At 39.1% G+C, this 15,418-nt stretch overlaps 1 protein-coding gene across 1 annotated transcript in view; it reads right to left on the bottom strand.

Moving 5' to 3' along the window:
* The window catches only part of LOC120349571, a 50,213-nt gene extending 35,257 nt beyond the window's left edge, over window positions 1–14,956 (bottom strand). Inside the window, 2 exon segments of the mRNA XM_039419958.1 lie at window positions 8,089–8,268; window positions 14,559–14,956. Coding sequence (XP_039275892.1) covers window positions 8,089–8,268; window positions 14,559–14,931 — 553 coding nt within the window. The 5' untranslated portion in view covers window positions 14,932–14,956.
* Window positions 14,957–15,418: the final 462 nt, after the last annotated feature.

The raw sequence follows: 15,418 nt of genomic DNA, 5'->3' as shown, positions 1-15,418 counted from the left end.
ATTCTGTGATCTGATCTACTTGCTGTACAAGAGAATAGACGTGAACGAAGATTCATTCATCAGAATTATTTTAACTAACAGCTACCAAAAAAAATCTGGTGTGGCGCACTCACACAACTTTCCTTGCCGTTATGAAAATTGATCACCTGACGCTAGTGTTCACGCGCATCTCAAGTCTACTATTCAAGATTTGAGCCGCTGGTGACAGGGCAATAACGCTGGAGACACAGAGGTCTGCTATCCCTTCATAGTGAATCATTTAATAGAATCAACAGTTGCCAACAGTTTGCAATTAGATTATCACATTTTCTCGAATTTCGAGCTTATTTTCAATTTTAGGTGGAAATGTTACTGAACATTAATTGTAGAGATTTTCATGCTAAATCTTTTCCACTCGAGATTTTTTATTTAAATTGTATCTGAAGCCTGATAATTGGGAATCTAAAATCAAACTTTGCATAGATGGGGCGGAGCTCCTGGAATTTTTACAGATATGGGACTGGTGGCAGATGATAGAGCTTATCAATGACTTTTTTAAGTATAAAATTGAAAAAAACGTTGGAGCCGTTTTTGAGAAAATCGCGAAAACCCCTTTTTTGACAACATTTTCGCCATTTTGAATTGCATTTGATCGAAATTGTTCGTGTCGGATCCTTATACTGTAAGGACCTTAAGTTCGAAATTTCAAGTCATTCCGTTAATTGGGAGATTAGATTTCCCAGACAGACGCACATACACTCATATACACACACACTCACACATACAGACCAATACCCAAAAACCTTTTTTTTTGGACTCAGGGGACCTTGAAGCGTATAGAAATTTGGAAATTGGGGTACCTTAATTTTTTTCGGAAAGCAATACTTTCCTTACCTATGGTAATAAAATAAAGGCAAGGAAAGTAATAAAATAGACTATACATACTGCAAAACAGATTACAGCTTTATGAAAAGATGTCAACCTTTTTGAGAGCAAAACTACACAACACATTGAAGAACTGTACAGTCTTCTTATATTCAAGCACTATACAACGTAGAAGAGTTTAATAGTTAGTCTTGATGATTAATTTAGTAGGTACGGTATTCTGTTTTATCATGTGATAAATGATATTTTATTGAATTAAGAAAAGTTTTATTAATTATTAAATTAATATAAGATATTTTCAATAATACTCACTGCATCCAAAAGACGGCTGGTTGTAAAGAAAAAGATAAAGGGTTATTATATTGATAGTATCATCAGAGCTAATAGTCATATTTAATCAACTAAGAACTAATATTTATTAAAAGAGGGATTAATTACATATTTTATCAAAGCATACCTGATAGGAATAGTACTGAACTTCAAACAAGATAATATTTACAATTAGGTACCTTAGAATAACCAACCTCTTTCTATACTATAACCTATACTTTTTCTAAATATACTATAATCTATATTGCTATTCTTTGCTATAACAATACAGAGTACTCATTTATCGTATTTTCAAGATTGAATAAATCCGATGCGAATCTATATATATAAAAGCGAAATGGCACTCACTCACTGACTGACTGATTCACTCACTCACTCACTCGCTCACTCGCAGAACTAAAAATCTACCGGACCAAAAACGTTCAAATTTGGTAGGTATGTTTCATTGGCCCTTTAGAGGCGCACTAAGAAATCTTTTGGCAATATTTTAACTCTAAGGGTGGTTTTAAGATTTAAAGTTCGTCTTTTAGCATGTATATTCTTCTTATTCTCTTAATTATAATTGAAAAATGGCCATACCATATGTTAATATAGAACTATATCTGTAGAAGATGATCTTCGGAAAATAGGCGTTGGGGATGGAGACGCAAGGCTGCCGACAGAGAGGAGTGGAGAGGCATTCTAGAGGAGGCCAAGGCCCTAGATCACTACCTTCGTAAGCCAATCCATAGTGCATTCATGTGACGTCATAAAGGTAGGGCTCTACCCCAATAAAAACACTAGCTGATATAGATCAGCTGAAATCAACGAATTTTTATTGGTGTAGAGCCCTACCTGTGCTGACGTCACACGAATGCCTACGGCTTTGTTTAGGAGGTAGTGCCTAGATGGGTTGCGAGCCATGGAGTAGGTAAGTAAATAGTAACTATGGAAGCCCTGATAACCAGAATGAATCAGACATCAAAACCAATAGTTGTGTAGTAATGGGAACAAAATCCATATGACACAGGAATTGTTCGTTACTTTTTAAAGGATGATGTATTAAGTTTACACAGCACCATACCGAAAAATGTTTTGCACACAATATCCTCATTCTTTAAGGCCAACGTACACGCAACAGACGGAGAAGAATGTAGACGCGAGCATATATCTGCAGACAGACAGACGTCAGTCTGGAATTGCGAAATTCCAACACCTGGAACCAGTAAGCTGCGTACACATATACGCGCTTCCAACCGCACCAAGTACGCTCCGCCCTCATACCGCCCTCGTTCCTCCATCGAACCACAGTCGCGCCGCCAACGCACCCATCATGAACGTTACGGAAGATGTTAGATCTTCTCGCGTTCCCCGGTCGAACCACTGTTGCTCCCCGGTCGATCATCAATCGCTCTGCTGGAGTGACGTTCGGTTGCGGAGAAGAGCGAAAGTCCCTTTACAGATACATCGAGTTTTGGACGATTTTTGCCATCCTTATAAACTATATTTATTAAATTGAACATAACTTGGCAAAAACATATGTGTATCTGCACATATCATGAGTGTTTGCCAAGCTGCGTTCAACCTATAGTGAGGTCCAAGTTATAATGGCAGTGTTTGATTAGCAATGGTATTGGTATCAGTGTCTTTCATTCAACAAATCTGATAGCGCATCTCTTTCTCGCTTGCTCTGTTGCCAGATCGTCTTTTAACAATGTAGAATAAATAATAAATTAACAAAATATTTCATTTTAATTAAGTAAGTTCATTATGCAATTATTGAAAATATATTTCATGCTTAATAATATATAATTGATTTTTTAAACGAGAATGAACAGTTAATATTACATCAATAAACCTGTATCAGCAACCGTCTATAGAAGGCATTGACAAGTCACAGGTTCGGCAACGTTGTTTCTGCTATCTTTCTCCACTGCCATTATAACGAGAACCTCACTAGTAGTATTTATAAGGACGGTCTGTCTAACCAATTTCCTACAAGACATACTGTCAACACTGGTCAATGAGTTGAAAGCAGAGAAAGGTCGAGAGAAATAATACTATGTCACTATGAGTTTATTTTGCATGCAATTACGCATGCAATTAAAAGCCAGTTGTGGGGCAGAAACCTAGGTTTTGAAAAAGAAAGATGAAGACCTACTGTGTACACATGGAATTACTGAGATAAAGCAATCATTCAAATGCTAATGAATTATTTATTATTATTAAAAGAAAATCCAAATTAAATGCTGTAATTATTCACCTCGAAGACTTCTGCAACTGCAAATATTGACAACAGGGTAAACAGCTAGATGGAAATTCGATGAGCGCTACTATTCAAAAATAGGGAATGACAAATAATATTTGAATAATTATTATAAACGAAATTCCAATTAAATGCTGTAATCACCCAAAGACTTCTGCTACTGCAAATATTGACAACAGGGTAAACAGCTAGATGGAAATTCGATGAGCGCTACTATTCAAATATTATTTGTCATTCCCTATTTTTGAATAGTAGCGCTCATCGAATTTCCATCTAGCTGTTTACCCTGTTGTCAATATTTGCAGTAGCAGAAGTCTTTGGGGTGATTACAGCATTTATTGGAATTTTCGTTTAATAATAATTATTCATTAATTAGCATTTGAACAAATGCAACTTCCAATTTATTTCCATCTGTAAAATTCATTTATTTGTTCATATCATGAATTACAATCCATCCAAATCTTCGGGGTGAATTACAGCATTTAATTTTGATTTTCGTTTAATAATAATAACATACTGAGTATCTGGGAACGAAAGATTTTGACAAGAATATACGGTCCAGTATGTATTGATGGAGAATGGAGACTTTGTTCGCATCAAGGGCTGCCTGACACCTGGGTGAGCCGTCCACTGGAACCGATTTCGTCCGAACTAGCATCGGCCGCAAACTACCGAACTCGTCCGAACGATCCCCCAACAAAGAAAGCTATAGATGTATAGGAAATATGATTTGTGGATTTCCTATGATAAAATAGGTTGAATAAAACTGGATGAATGATTAGATGTTTTAATTTAGAGATGACAAAATTGAACTGAGAAAATATAAAATAAACTGATAAAATGAATAAACAAACTAATGCAAGTTGAAAACCGGTTGTTAATCACAGGTGGCAAATATCAGATGATTGGCACAGAAGCTAATGAATAAACAACTAATGCAAGTTGAAAACAGGTTGTTAATCACAGGTGGCAAATATGAGATGATTGGCCACAGAAGCTCGTCTATTGCAGCAGGTTCACGGACGTATGTGCACGGCCGTCTCCGGCCGATCAAGTTTTCGATCCGAATTGAATGAGATTTTCCGGCTCTATCCGTCCGAAGTCGAGCTGAGACAACATCATCCTAACCTCAAAATTGTTTCACAGTCTTGTCTGTTTTGTTTTTTTGAACTTGTTATGTTTTATAAATCTTTTTTATTATCTTTGAGAGAAAACATACACAGAAGAATGACTTTCCCCACTAACTAGCTTGCCACTTCACTTTCTGGCAACCAGCCAACTACTCAACTAGACTGACGAAAACGGTTCCAATAGCCGAATAAGGTGGCCGAGTTGACGGCCGGCAGATTCGACCGATCCAACGGTCCGAACGGATCGGTTGAATACAGTTCCAGAGGACGGTACCCTTATTGTACATGAGATCAAAGTGAGACGCTTGAGCTGGTTAGGTGATGCACAAAGAATGAGCGATTCAAGAGCCGTTCATAGAGTCATGAGCAATTCAAGGTCTTCATAGAGAACCCAGTTGGAAGAGGCTGGAAGGACGTCCACGGAAGCGCTGATGGATGATGTAGAAGATGATCTTCGGAAAATAGGCGTTAGGGGATGGAGACGCAAGGCTGCCGACAGAGAGGAGTGGAGAGGCATTCTAGAGGAGGCCAAGGCCCTAGATCACTACCTTCGTAAGCAAATCCATAGTGCATTCATGTGACGTCAGTAAAGGTAGGGCTCTACCCCAATAAAAACACTAGCTGATATAGATCAGCTGAAATCAACGATTTTTATTGGTGTAGGAGCCCTACCTGTGCTGACGTCACACGAATGCACTACGGCTTTGTTTAAGGAGGTAGTGCCTAGATGGGTTGCAGAGCCATGGAGTAGGTAAGTAAATAGTAACTATGGAAGCCCTGATAAAACCAGAATGAATCAGACATCAAAACCAATAGTTGTGTAGTAATGGGAACAAAATCCAATATGACACAGGAATTGTTCGTTACTTTTTAAAAGGATGATGTATTAAGTTTTACAGCACCATACCGAAAAATGTTTTGCACAAGATATCCTCATTCTTTAAGGCCAACGTACACAGCAACAGACGGAGAAGAATGTAGACGCGAGCATATATCTGCAGACAGACAGACGTCAGTCTGGAATTGCGAAATTCCAACACCTGGAACCAGTTAAGCTGCGTACACATATACGCGCTTCCAACCCGCACCAAGTACGCTCCGCCCTCATACCGCCCTCGTTCCTCCATCGAACCACAGTCGCGCCGCCAACGCACCCATCATGAACGTTACGGAAGATGTTAGATCTTCTCGCGTTCCCCGGTCGAACCACTGTTGCTCCCCGGTCGATCATCAATCGCTCTGCTGGAGTGACGTTCGGTTGCGGAGAAGAGCGAAAGTCACCTTTACAGATACATCGAGTTTTGGACGATTTTTGCCATCCTTATAAACTATATTTATTAGATTGAACATAACTTGGCAAAAACATAATGTGTATCTGCACATATCATGAGTGTTTGCCAAGCTGCGTTCAACCTATAGTGAGGTCCACGTTATAATGGCAGTGTTTGATTAGCAATGGTATTGGTATCATTGTCTTTCATTCAACAAATCTGATAGCGCAATCTCTTTCTCGCTTTGCTCTGTTGCCAGATCGTCTTTTAACAATGTAGAATAAATAATAAATTAACAAAATATTTCATTTTAATTAAGTAAGTTCATTATGCAATTATTGAAAATATAATTTCATGCTTAATAAATATATAATTGATTATTTTAAACGAGAATGAACAGTTAATATTACATCAATAAACCTGTATCAGCAACCGTCTATAGAAGGCATTGACAAGTCACAGGTTCGGCAACGTTGTTCTGCTATCTTTCTCCACTGCCATTATAACGAGAACCTCACTAGTAGTATTTATAAGGACGGTCTGTCTAACCAATTTCCTACAAGACATACTGTCAACAACTGGTCAAATGAGTTGAAAGCAGAGAAAGGTCGAGAGAAATAATACTATGTCACTATGAGTTATTAATTGCATGCAATTACGCATGCAATTAATAATCCACTCGACAGCTGATTTATCAAGAATAATTCAATAGTCTGATTTTATGGTAATATTGACAAATGAAGGAAACTCCTTTTCCTTTTATATTATCCTTAAAATGCAAAATTCCAAAAACGTTACATATACATCGACGCGCAATTCGATAAAGAACATACCTGTCAAATTTCATGAAAATCTATTGCAGTGTTTCGCCGTAAATGCGCAACATAAAAAACATAAAGAGAATGCAAAACTGACGACTTGAATCTTAGACCTCACTTCGCTCAATCAATGATTAGCATTGTCGATACGCCAACCTGATCAACATTTTTGATCACCATTAGACGTTTTCACACCGATATCTCGCCGACACGACAGGACAGAATTTATTCTGATGGACAGTACTAGAGGAGGCTGTGGTTCATAACTGCGCGAGGTCTACTGTCCAAAGAACTATTACCGTGAGGTCCACGTTATAATGGCAGTGTTTGATTAGCAATGGTATTGCTATCATTATCTTTCATTCAACAAAGCTGATAGCGCAATCTCTCTCTCGCTTTGCTCTGTTGCCAGATCGTATTTTAACAATGTAGAATAAATAATTAATTAACAAAATATTTCATCTTAATTAAGTAAGTTCATTATGAAATTATTGAAAAATATAATTTCTTGCTTAAGGCTGTGCAAAGGCTAAAAATAAACTTTCTACTGGTGATATTTTTCATAGTTTTTCGATTTGTATATCATCAAGCTATCAAAATGGAAAAGTTTTCTCAGGAAAAAATTGTTTTCCGATTATTAATTTTTGAGATATGAGAGCTCAAAGCTCAAATTTTTGGGACAGAACATTTCAAATTCGGTAAGAAATAAATCCATGAGATTTAGTGGATGAATTCTTCATGGTATTGATGATTGAATAAAACAAAAATCTCCTGAAAATATTAATTTTTGATCAAGTTATTCAATTTACCAAAAATGACCAAAGATAACTTTTTTGGTCATTTTTAGTAAATTAATAACTTTCTCAAAAATTAATATTTTCAAAACATTTTTGTTTCATTGAATTAACAATACCATGAAGAATTTATCCTCTGAACCTCATGGATTTATCTCTTACCGAATTTGAAATGTTCTGTCCCAAAAATTTGAACTTAGGCGCTCATATCTCGAAAAGCAATGATCGAAAAAAATTTTTTTTCTGAGAAAACTTTTTTATTTCGATAATTTGATGATAGAAAAATCAAAAAACTTTAAAAAATATGACAAGTAGAAAATTTATTTTTAGCCTTTGCACAGTCTTAATAAAGTATAATTTACTATTTTAAACAATAATGTACAGTGAATATTACATCAATAAACCTGTATTAGCTACAGTCTATAGAAGGCATAGACAAGACACAGGTTCGGCAACGTTTTTCTTCCATCTTTCTCCAGTGCCATTATAACGTGGACCTCACTATAGTTATAGTCTGCAAGTCATCATTCCAGTGTTAGAACATGATGAAAATAATTTATATCCTGAAAACGACGACATCACTTGAAAATCCATCACCTTATCCCGTTGATAACCCCGATAGCTTGTGGCAATTACCTGGCGGTAGATTGGCGGCATCGACCCGTCTGCGCCTGAGAGCCACCTTGCGAATCACGGGCGACGACAGAGCCGCAGACGACCGCTTCTCGATCATCGGACTGCTGCCGACCGACGACAGGTCGCCGCCGCTCTCCTGGTCCGAGCTCGGACCTCTCACCACTTTATCAACCAATGATCCTGACACAAAGTCAAATGAAAAACAATCAAATTTCAATTGCATCTTGCATGGAAAAAGCACAAAAATCACTGCACATTCAATATCTAAAACCTTATAAAATTGTAATTGCACGGCAAAGTACAAGATACAAGAAATATACACCACTACTGTACTGTGTTGAATAAAAATACCGTGCGTTTCAAAAAGAATGACTCAATTTTAAACAGTTATACAGAGTTGTGCAGAGGAAACGCATGTTTTTCGAACAGCCAGTACTCGTCAACAGGAGAGGGTATTGCCCTGGAACGAATGTTGGCAGACGACCCATACTATGCCATTAATAAATAATATATTTATTACCATTTGATTTACAATAAACATTGGTCATTGTCAAAAGTATACAATCAACAATACAAAAGTCTACACAGCTAAAACACAATTACATCGAAAATTTACTTCTTAGACAAGATTACAAACTAAGTTTACACAGCCTAGATCATAAACAATAGTAACAGATTTACATAGATTGTGAAATTTTATAAAATTCAGGTACCTTGTAAAGTCCACCTCTTATTAGGCCTTTCCTAACTCTATCTTTATATTGGGTGGCATCTAGGTCTCTTACCAATGACGGAAGGGCATTATAAAATCTGAGAGATTGGGCCCTGAAACTTCTCAATGATGCGCTGGAAGAGCACCATTCGACACCTACACTACTTGCCCCTCTTGTATTGTATGTATGCCTATCAGAGTTGAGGCTAAATTTATCCAGGTTATTTTTGACATAACACAGACATTCCAGGACATACATAGAAGGTAGAGTCAGAATTTTATTCTCAATAAACAATGGTCTACAATGACTACATGGTTCTTCATCTATATAATAATAAGAGAGAGTAGGGTTGTGTTTGTTCGTGTGTTCGTTTGTTTGCATCAAAACATGTCAACTTGTGGATTGCATACCGGAAAAACGGGAATGATTTAGATCTCCAAATTTTGCACATAGATTCTAAAAATATCAATCTCGTGCACCTGGAAGCCCAAATTTCAATTTTCCTTCTAGATTTTCAGAATAAATGTGTCAAATTTCATGCTACCGTACATAGGCTACACATAGGCGTACATATGCTATGTACCATAGGCTACATTGTTGCAGCCCAAAGTGTGTTTTTTATGAGTTATAATGATGTTACAAGACTATCATTTTCGAACTTCAGTGTAGCTCACCGGTAAAACGCTAGATTGCGGAGCGATGGTTCCTCGGTTCGAATCCCGATGCTTCCCAATTTTTTTGTTCTTAATTTTTTCCCTCAACTATCAATAATTATTTTTTGAAGGAATTTGTTTTCATTACAACTGAACTTGGATTTTATCAAATAATTATTTTTAATGTAAAATTTTGCCACCAGTACAAATGAAATGGACATAGTCTTCATGCTGTAGGCCTATCATTGAATTTCATAAGAAAAACATGAATAGATCACAATAAAATAAGTAATAATTTATATTCTTCAGTTAATATTTTATATTCTATCAGACAAGAATTCGCAGTGAAACGAGTATTTTAGGTATTTGTTTGAATTGGGAAAACAAAGATGCATCATCGATGCCTTCACCGTGGGCGGCGCTGCGTAACTCTCCTGAGATGAGAGCCTACAGCAGCATGCCCCGCCATCACGACTATGGCGGCCGCCCCACCTATCTGCCGCCTTCGCCTTCTGCCGCCTCCGACACGCCGCCTCCGGCTGCCTCCGATCTGTCGCCTCCCGCCGCTCCGCCGTCTTCGCCCGCACCGCGCACCAGCGAAGATGAGCGGCAGACTACCGCCGTCTCCGACTCGACCTCTTCCGCTGTCTCGGATCTGCCGCCTCCCGCCGCTCCGCCGTCTTCTCCCGCCCCGCGCAACAGCGAAGATGAGCGGAAGACTAACGGCAGGCAGCAGACGGAAGCGACTGATAGACAACACACAGTCAACGCTGGTTAGTATCTCTTCTCATTTTTTTCTTTAGAAATAAGTCATTACTGTATGCAAATGACCTTGAGAGAGTGGTCACGTCTGCATAAAAGAGCACCGGACAGAACAAGCGTTAATTGAAACTGTTCAATTAACTATTCTATTTCTTCATAGAATACAGAAACTAAAGGATAACTCAATCAATATTAAAAAAATAAGTAACGGATAACTTGTTCGTGAATAACTGAATTTAAGATTTAGCAATAATAATTATTGTGATTGGTTATTGGTGACTCTTTTTTCTTATAAGAGTTGCCTTTTGCATATGAAGCCTTTTTTCAGGCTTTTGCACTGGCGGCGGATGACTCGACAGGGCAGAAAGTTCTCAGATTGGCTGATTATCAGCTGATTGGGTTAGTGTTCAGGAATCAGCTCTCCGATTGGTTTCTTATCTGCTGATTGGGTTGGCGTTCGTGAATCAGCCGATACTCAGCTAATCGGAGAGCTTCCTGCCCTGCCGTCAGTGCAAAAACGCTTTATTTGGCTTGGCCCTAACTTAATTACGCCCAGATATGACATGTACAAGCATTATGGATAGATATGAACGAGCGAGGGGTAAGGAATCTAGGCATTTGATTGTTTAATTTCTACCAGCTCGCTTCATTTAGGCCAATGTTCCTATAGAGGAACCCTATTATATTAAGTGAGCAATTTCTGTATTTTATATCTGGTTATTGTGTTCAACGGATCTCGAAAATGGCTCTTAACGATTTTCACGAAATTTGGAACATAGTAGGTTTATGATATAAAAATTCGATTGCACTAGGTCTCATCCTTGGGAAAACTCGGTGAACGACATTAAAAGGATAATTCATCCTTGGCTGAAAATTATAATATTCTTGATTGAAACATAAATTTTAAAATAGTTGGGAAATATTTTTATCATATGGTAAGATCATCACAGAACTGCATAGATTATCATAATATGTGATACAAATTCAAACGTGAACTTGGTTCATTAATATAAGTGAGTTTTTGATCTTGGAGAAAACAACTAACAGTTTTAAGAGTAAATTATGATTCAACTGTGATATTGTGATTCAACTGAATCAACTAGAACAGGTGACAGCAGATACTTGTGGATGAGAAAACTGCGTGAGGTCTACTTTTCACAGAACTACTAGTAAATACATCATCATAAACTCGATACCTCTGTGAGTAATTAATGTAAAATTACTCACAGAGGTATCGAGTTTATGATGATGTATTTACTAGTAGTTCTGTGCAAAGTAGACCTCACGCAGTTTTCTCATCCACAAGTATCTGCTGTCACCTGTTCTAGTTGATTCAGTTGAATCACAATATCACAGTTGAATCATAATTTACTCTTAAAAACTGTTAGTTGTTTTCTCCAAGATCAAAAACTCACTTATATTAATGAACCAAGTTCACGTTTGAATTTGTATCACATATTATGATAATCTATGCAGTTCTGTGATGATCTTACCATATGATAAAAATATTTCCCAACTATTTTAAAATTTATGTTTCAATCAAGAATATTATAATTTTCAGCCAAGGATGAATTATCCTTTTAATGTCGTTCACCGAGTTTTCCCAAGGATGAGACCTAGTGCAATCGAATTTTTATATCATAAACCTACTATGTTCCAAATTTCGTGAAAATCGTTAAGAGCCATTTTCGAGATCCGTTGAACACAATAACCAGATATAAAAATACAGAAATTGCTCACTTAATATAATAGGGTTCCTCTATAGGAACATTGGCCTAAATGAAGCGAGCTGGTAGAAAATTAAACAATCAAATGCCTAGATTCCTTACCCCTCGCTCGTTCATATCTATCCATAATGCTTGTACATGTCATATCTGGGCGTAATTAAGTTAGGGCCAAGCCAAATAAAGCGTTTTTGCACTGACGGCAGGGCAGGAAGCTCTCCGATTAGCTGAGTATCGGCTGATTCACGAACGCCAACCCAATCAGCAGATAAGAAACCAATCGGAGAGCTGATTCCTGAACACTAACCCAATCAGCTGATAATCAGCCAATCTGAGAACTTTCTGCCCTGTCGAGTCATCCGCCGCCAGTGCAAAAAGCCTGAAAAAAGGCTTCATATGCAAAAGGCAACTCTTATAAGAAAAAAGAGTCACCAATAACCAATCACAATAATTATTATTGCTAAATCTTAAATTCAGTTATTCACGAACAAGTTATCCGTTACTTATTTTTTTAATATTGATTGAGTTATCCTTTAGTTTCTGTATTCTATGAAGAAATAGAATAGTTAATTGAACAGTTTCAATTAACGCTTGTTCTGTCCGGTGCTCTTTTATGCAGACGTGACCACTCTCTCAAGGTCATTTGCATACAGTAATGACTTATTTCTGAAGAGAAAAATGAGAAGAGATACTAACCAGCGTTGACTGTGTGTTGTCTATCAGTCGCTTCCGTCTGCTGCCTGCCGTTAGTCTTCCGCTCATCTTCGCTGTTGCGCGGGGCAGGAGAAGACGGCGGAGCGGCGGGAGGCGGCAGATCCGAGACAGCGGAAGAGGTCGAGTCGGAGACGGCGGTAGTCTGCCGCTCATCTTCGCTGGTGCGCGGTGCGGGCGAAGACGGCGGAGCGGCGGGAGGCGACAGATCGGAGGCAGCCGGAGGCGGCGTGTCGGAGGCGGCAGAAGGCGAAGGCGGCAGATAGGTGGGGCGGCCGCCATAGTCGTGATGGCGGGGCATGCTGCTGTAGGCTCTCATCTCAGGAGAGTTACGCAGCGCCGCCCACGGTGAAGGCATCGATGATGCATCTACTGCTTTACAAATTCAACATTTTAAAATAGTTGGGAAATATTTTATCATATGGTAAGATCATCACAGAACTGCATAGATTATCATAATATGTGATACAAATTCAAACGTGAACTTGGTTCATTAATATAAGTGAGTTTTTGATCTTGGAGAAAACAACTAACAGTTTTTAAGAGTAAATTATGATTCAACTGTGATATTGTGATTCAACTGAATCAACTAGAACAGGTGACAGCAGATACTTGTGGATGAGAAAACTGCGTGAGGTCTACTTTTCACAGAACTACTAGTAAATACATCATCATAACTCGATACCTCTGTGAGTAATTTTACATTAATTACTCACAGAGGTATCGAGTTTATGATGATGTATTTACTAGTAGTTCTGTGAAAAGTAGACCTCACGCAGTTTTCTCATCCACAAGTATCTGCTGTCACCTGTTCTAGTTGATTCAGTTGAATCACAATATCACAGTTGAATCATAATTTACTCTTAAAACTGTTAGTTGTTTTCTCCAAGATCAAAAACTCACTTATATTAATGAACCAAGTTCACGTTTGAATTTGTATCACATATTATGATAATCTATGCAGTTCTGTGATGATCTTACCATATGATAAAAATATTTCCCAACTATTTTAAATTTATGTTTCAATCAAGAATATTATAATTTTCAGCCAAGGATGAATTATCCTTTTAATGTCGTTCACCGAGTTTTCCCAAGGATGAGACCTAGTGCAATCGAATTTTTATATCATAAACCTACTATGTTCCAAATTTCGTGAAAATCGTTAAGAGCCATTTTCGAGATCCGTTGAACACAATAACCAGATATAAAAATACAGAAATTGCTCACTTAATATAATAGGGTTCCTCTATAGGAACATTGGCCTAAATGAAGCGAGCTGGTAGAAAATTAAACAATCAAATGCCTAGATTCCTTACCCCTCGCTCGTTCATATCTATCCATAATGCTTGTACATGTCATATCTGGGCGTAATTAAGTTAGGGCCAAGCCAAATAAAGCGTTTTTGCACTGACGGCAGGGCAGGAAGCTCTCCGATTAGCTGAGTATCGGCTGATTCACGAACGCCAACCCAATCAGCAGATAAGAAACCAATCGGAGAGCTGATTCCTGAACACTAACCCAATCAGCTGATAATCAGCCAATCTGAGAACTTTCTGCCCTGTCGAGTCATCCGCCGCCAGTGCAAAAAGCCTGAAAAAAGGCTTCATATGCAAAAGGCAACTCTTATAAGAAAAAAGAGTCACCAATAACCAATCACAATAATTATTATTGCTAAATCTTAAATTCAGTTATTCACGAACAAGTTATCCGTTACTTATTTTTTTAATATTGATTGAGTTATCCTTTAGTTTCTGTATTCTATGAAGAAATAGAATAGTTAATTGAACAGTTTCAATTAACGCTTGTTCTGTCCGGTGCTCTTTTATGCAGACGTGACCACTCTCTCAAGGTCATTTGCATACAGTAATGACTTATTTCTGAAGAGAAAAATGAGAAGAGATACTAACCAGCGTTGACTGTGTGTTGTCTATCAGTTGCTTCCGCCTGCTGCCTGCCGTTAGTCTTCCGCTCATCTTCGCTGGTGCGCGGGGCGGGAGAAGACGGCGGAGCGGCGGGAGGCGGCAGATCCGAGACAGCGGAAGAGGTCGAGTCGGAGACGGCGGTAGTCTGCCGCTCATCTTCGCTGGTGCGCGGTGCGGGCGAAGACGGCGGAGCGGCGGGAGGCGACAGATCGGAGGCAGCCGGAGGCGGCGTGTCGGAGGCGGCAGAAGGCGAAGGCGGCAGATAGGTGGGGCGGCCGCCATAGTCGTGATGGCGGGGCATGCTGCTGTAGGCTCTCATCTCAGGAGAGTTACGCAGCGCCGCCCACGGTGAAGGCATCGATGATGCATCTACTGCTTTACAAATTCAACATTTTAATTATTCCAATCGACAATATTTACAATTATCTATACCAGAATCAGTTCTTTCCTTTATTCTGGTATAGATAATTGTAAATATTGTCGATTGGAATAATTAAAATGTTGAATTTGTAAAGCAGTAGATGCATCATCGATGCCTTCACCGTGGGCGGCGCTGCGTAACTCTCCTGAGATGAGAGCCTACAGCAGCATGCCCCGCCATCACGACTATGGCGGCCGCCCCACCTATCTGCCGCCTTCGCCTTCTGCCGCCTCCGACACGCCGCCTCCGGCTGCCTCCGATCTGTCGCCTCCCGCCGCTCCGCCGTCTTCGCCCGCACCGCGCACCAGCGAAGATGAGCGGCAGACTACCGCCGTCTCCGACTCGACCTCTTCCGCTGTCTCGGATCTGCCGCCTCCCGCCGCTCCGCCGTCTTCTCCTGCCCCGCGCAACAGCGAAGATGAGC

The sequence above is a fragment of the Nilaparvata lugens genome, chromosome 2 (assembly GCF_014356525.2).
Source record: "Nilaparvata lugens isolate BPH chromosome 2, ASM1435652v1, whole genome shotgun sequence".
NCBI classification, from domain to species: domain Eukaryota; kingdom Metazoa; phylum Arthropoda; class Insecta; order Hemiptera; family Delphacidae; genus Nilaparvata; species Nilaparvata lugens.
Note: the sequence above shows the minus strand (reverse complement) of the source record. Positions and strands in the feature narration are given on the sequence as shown.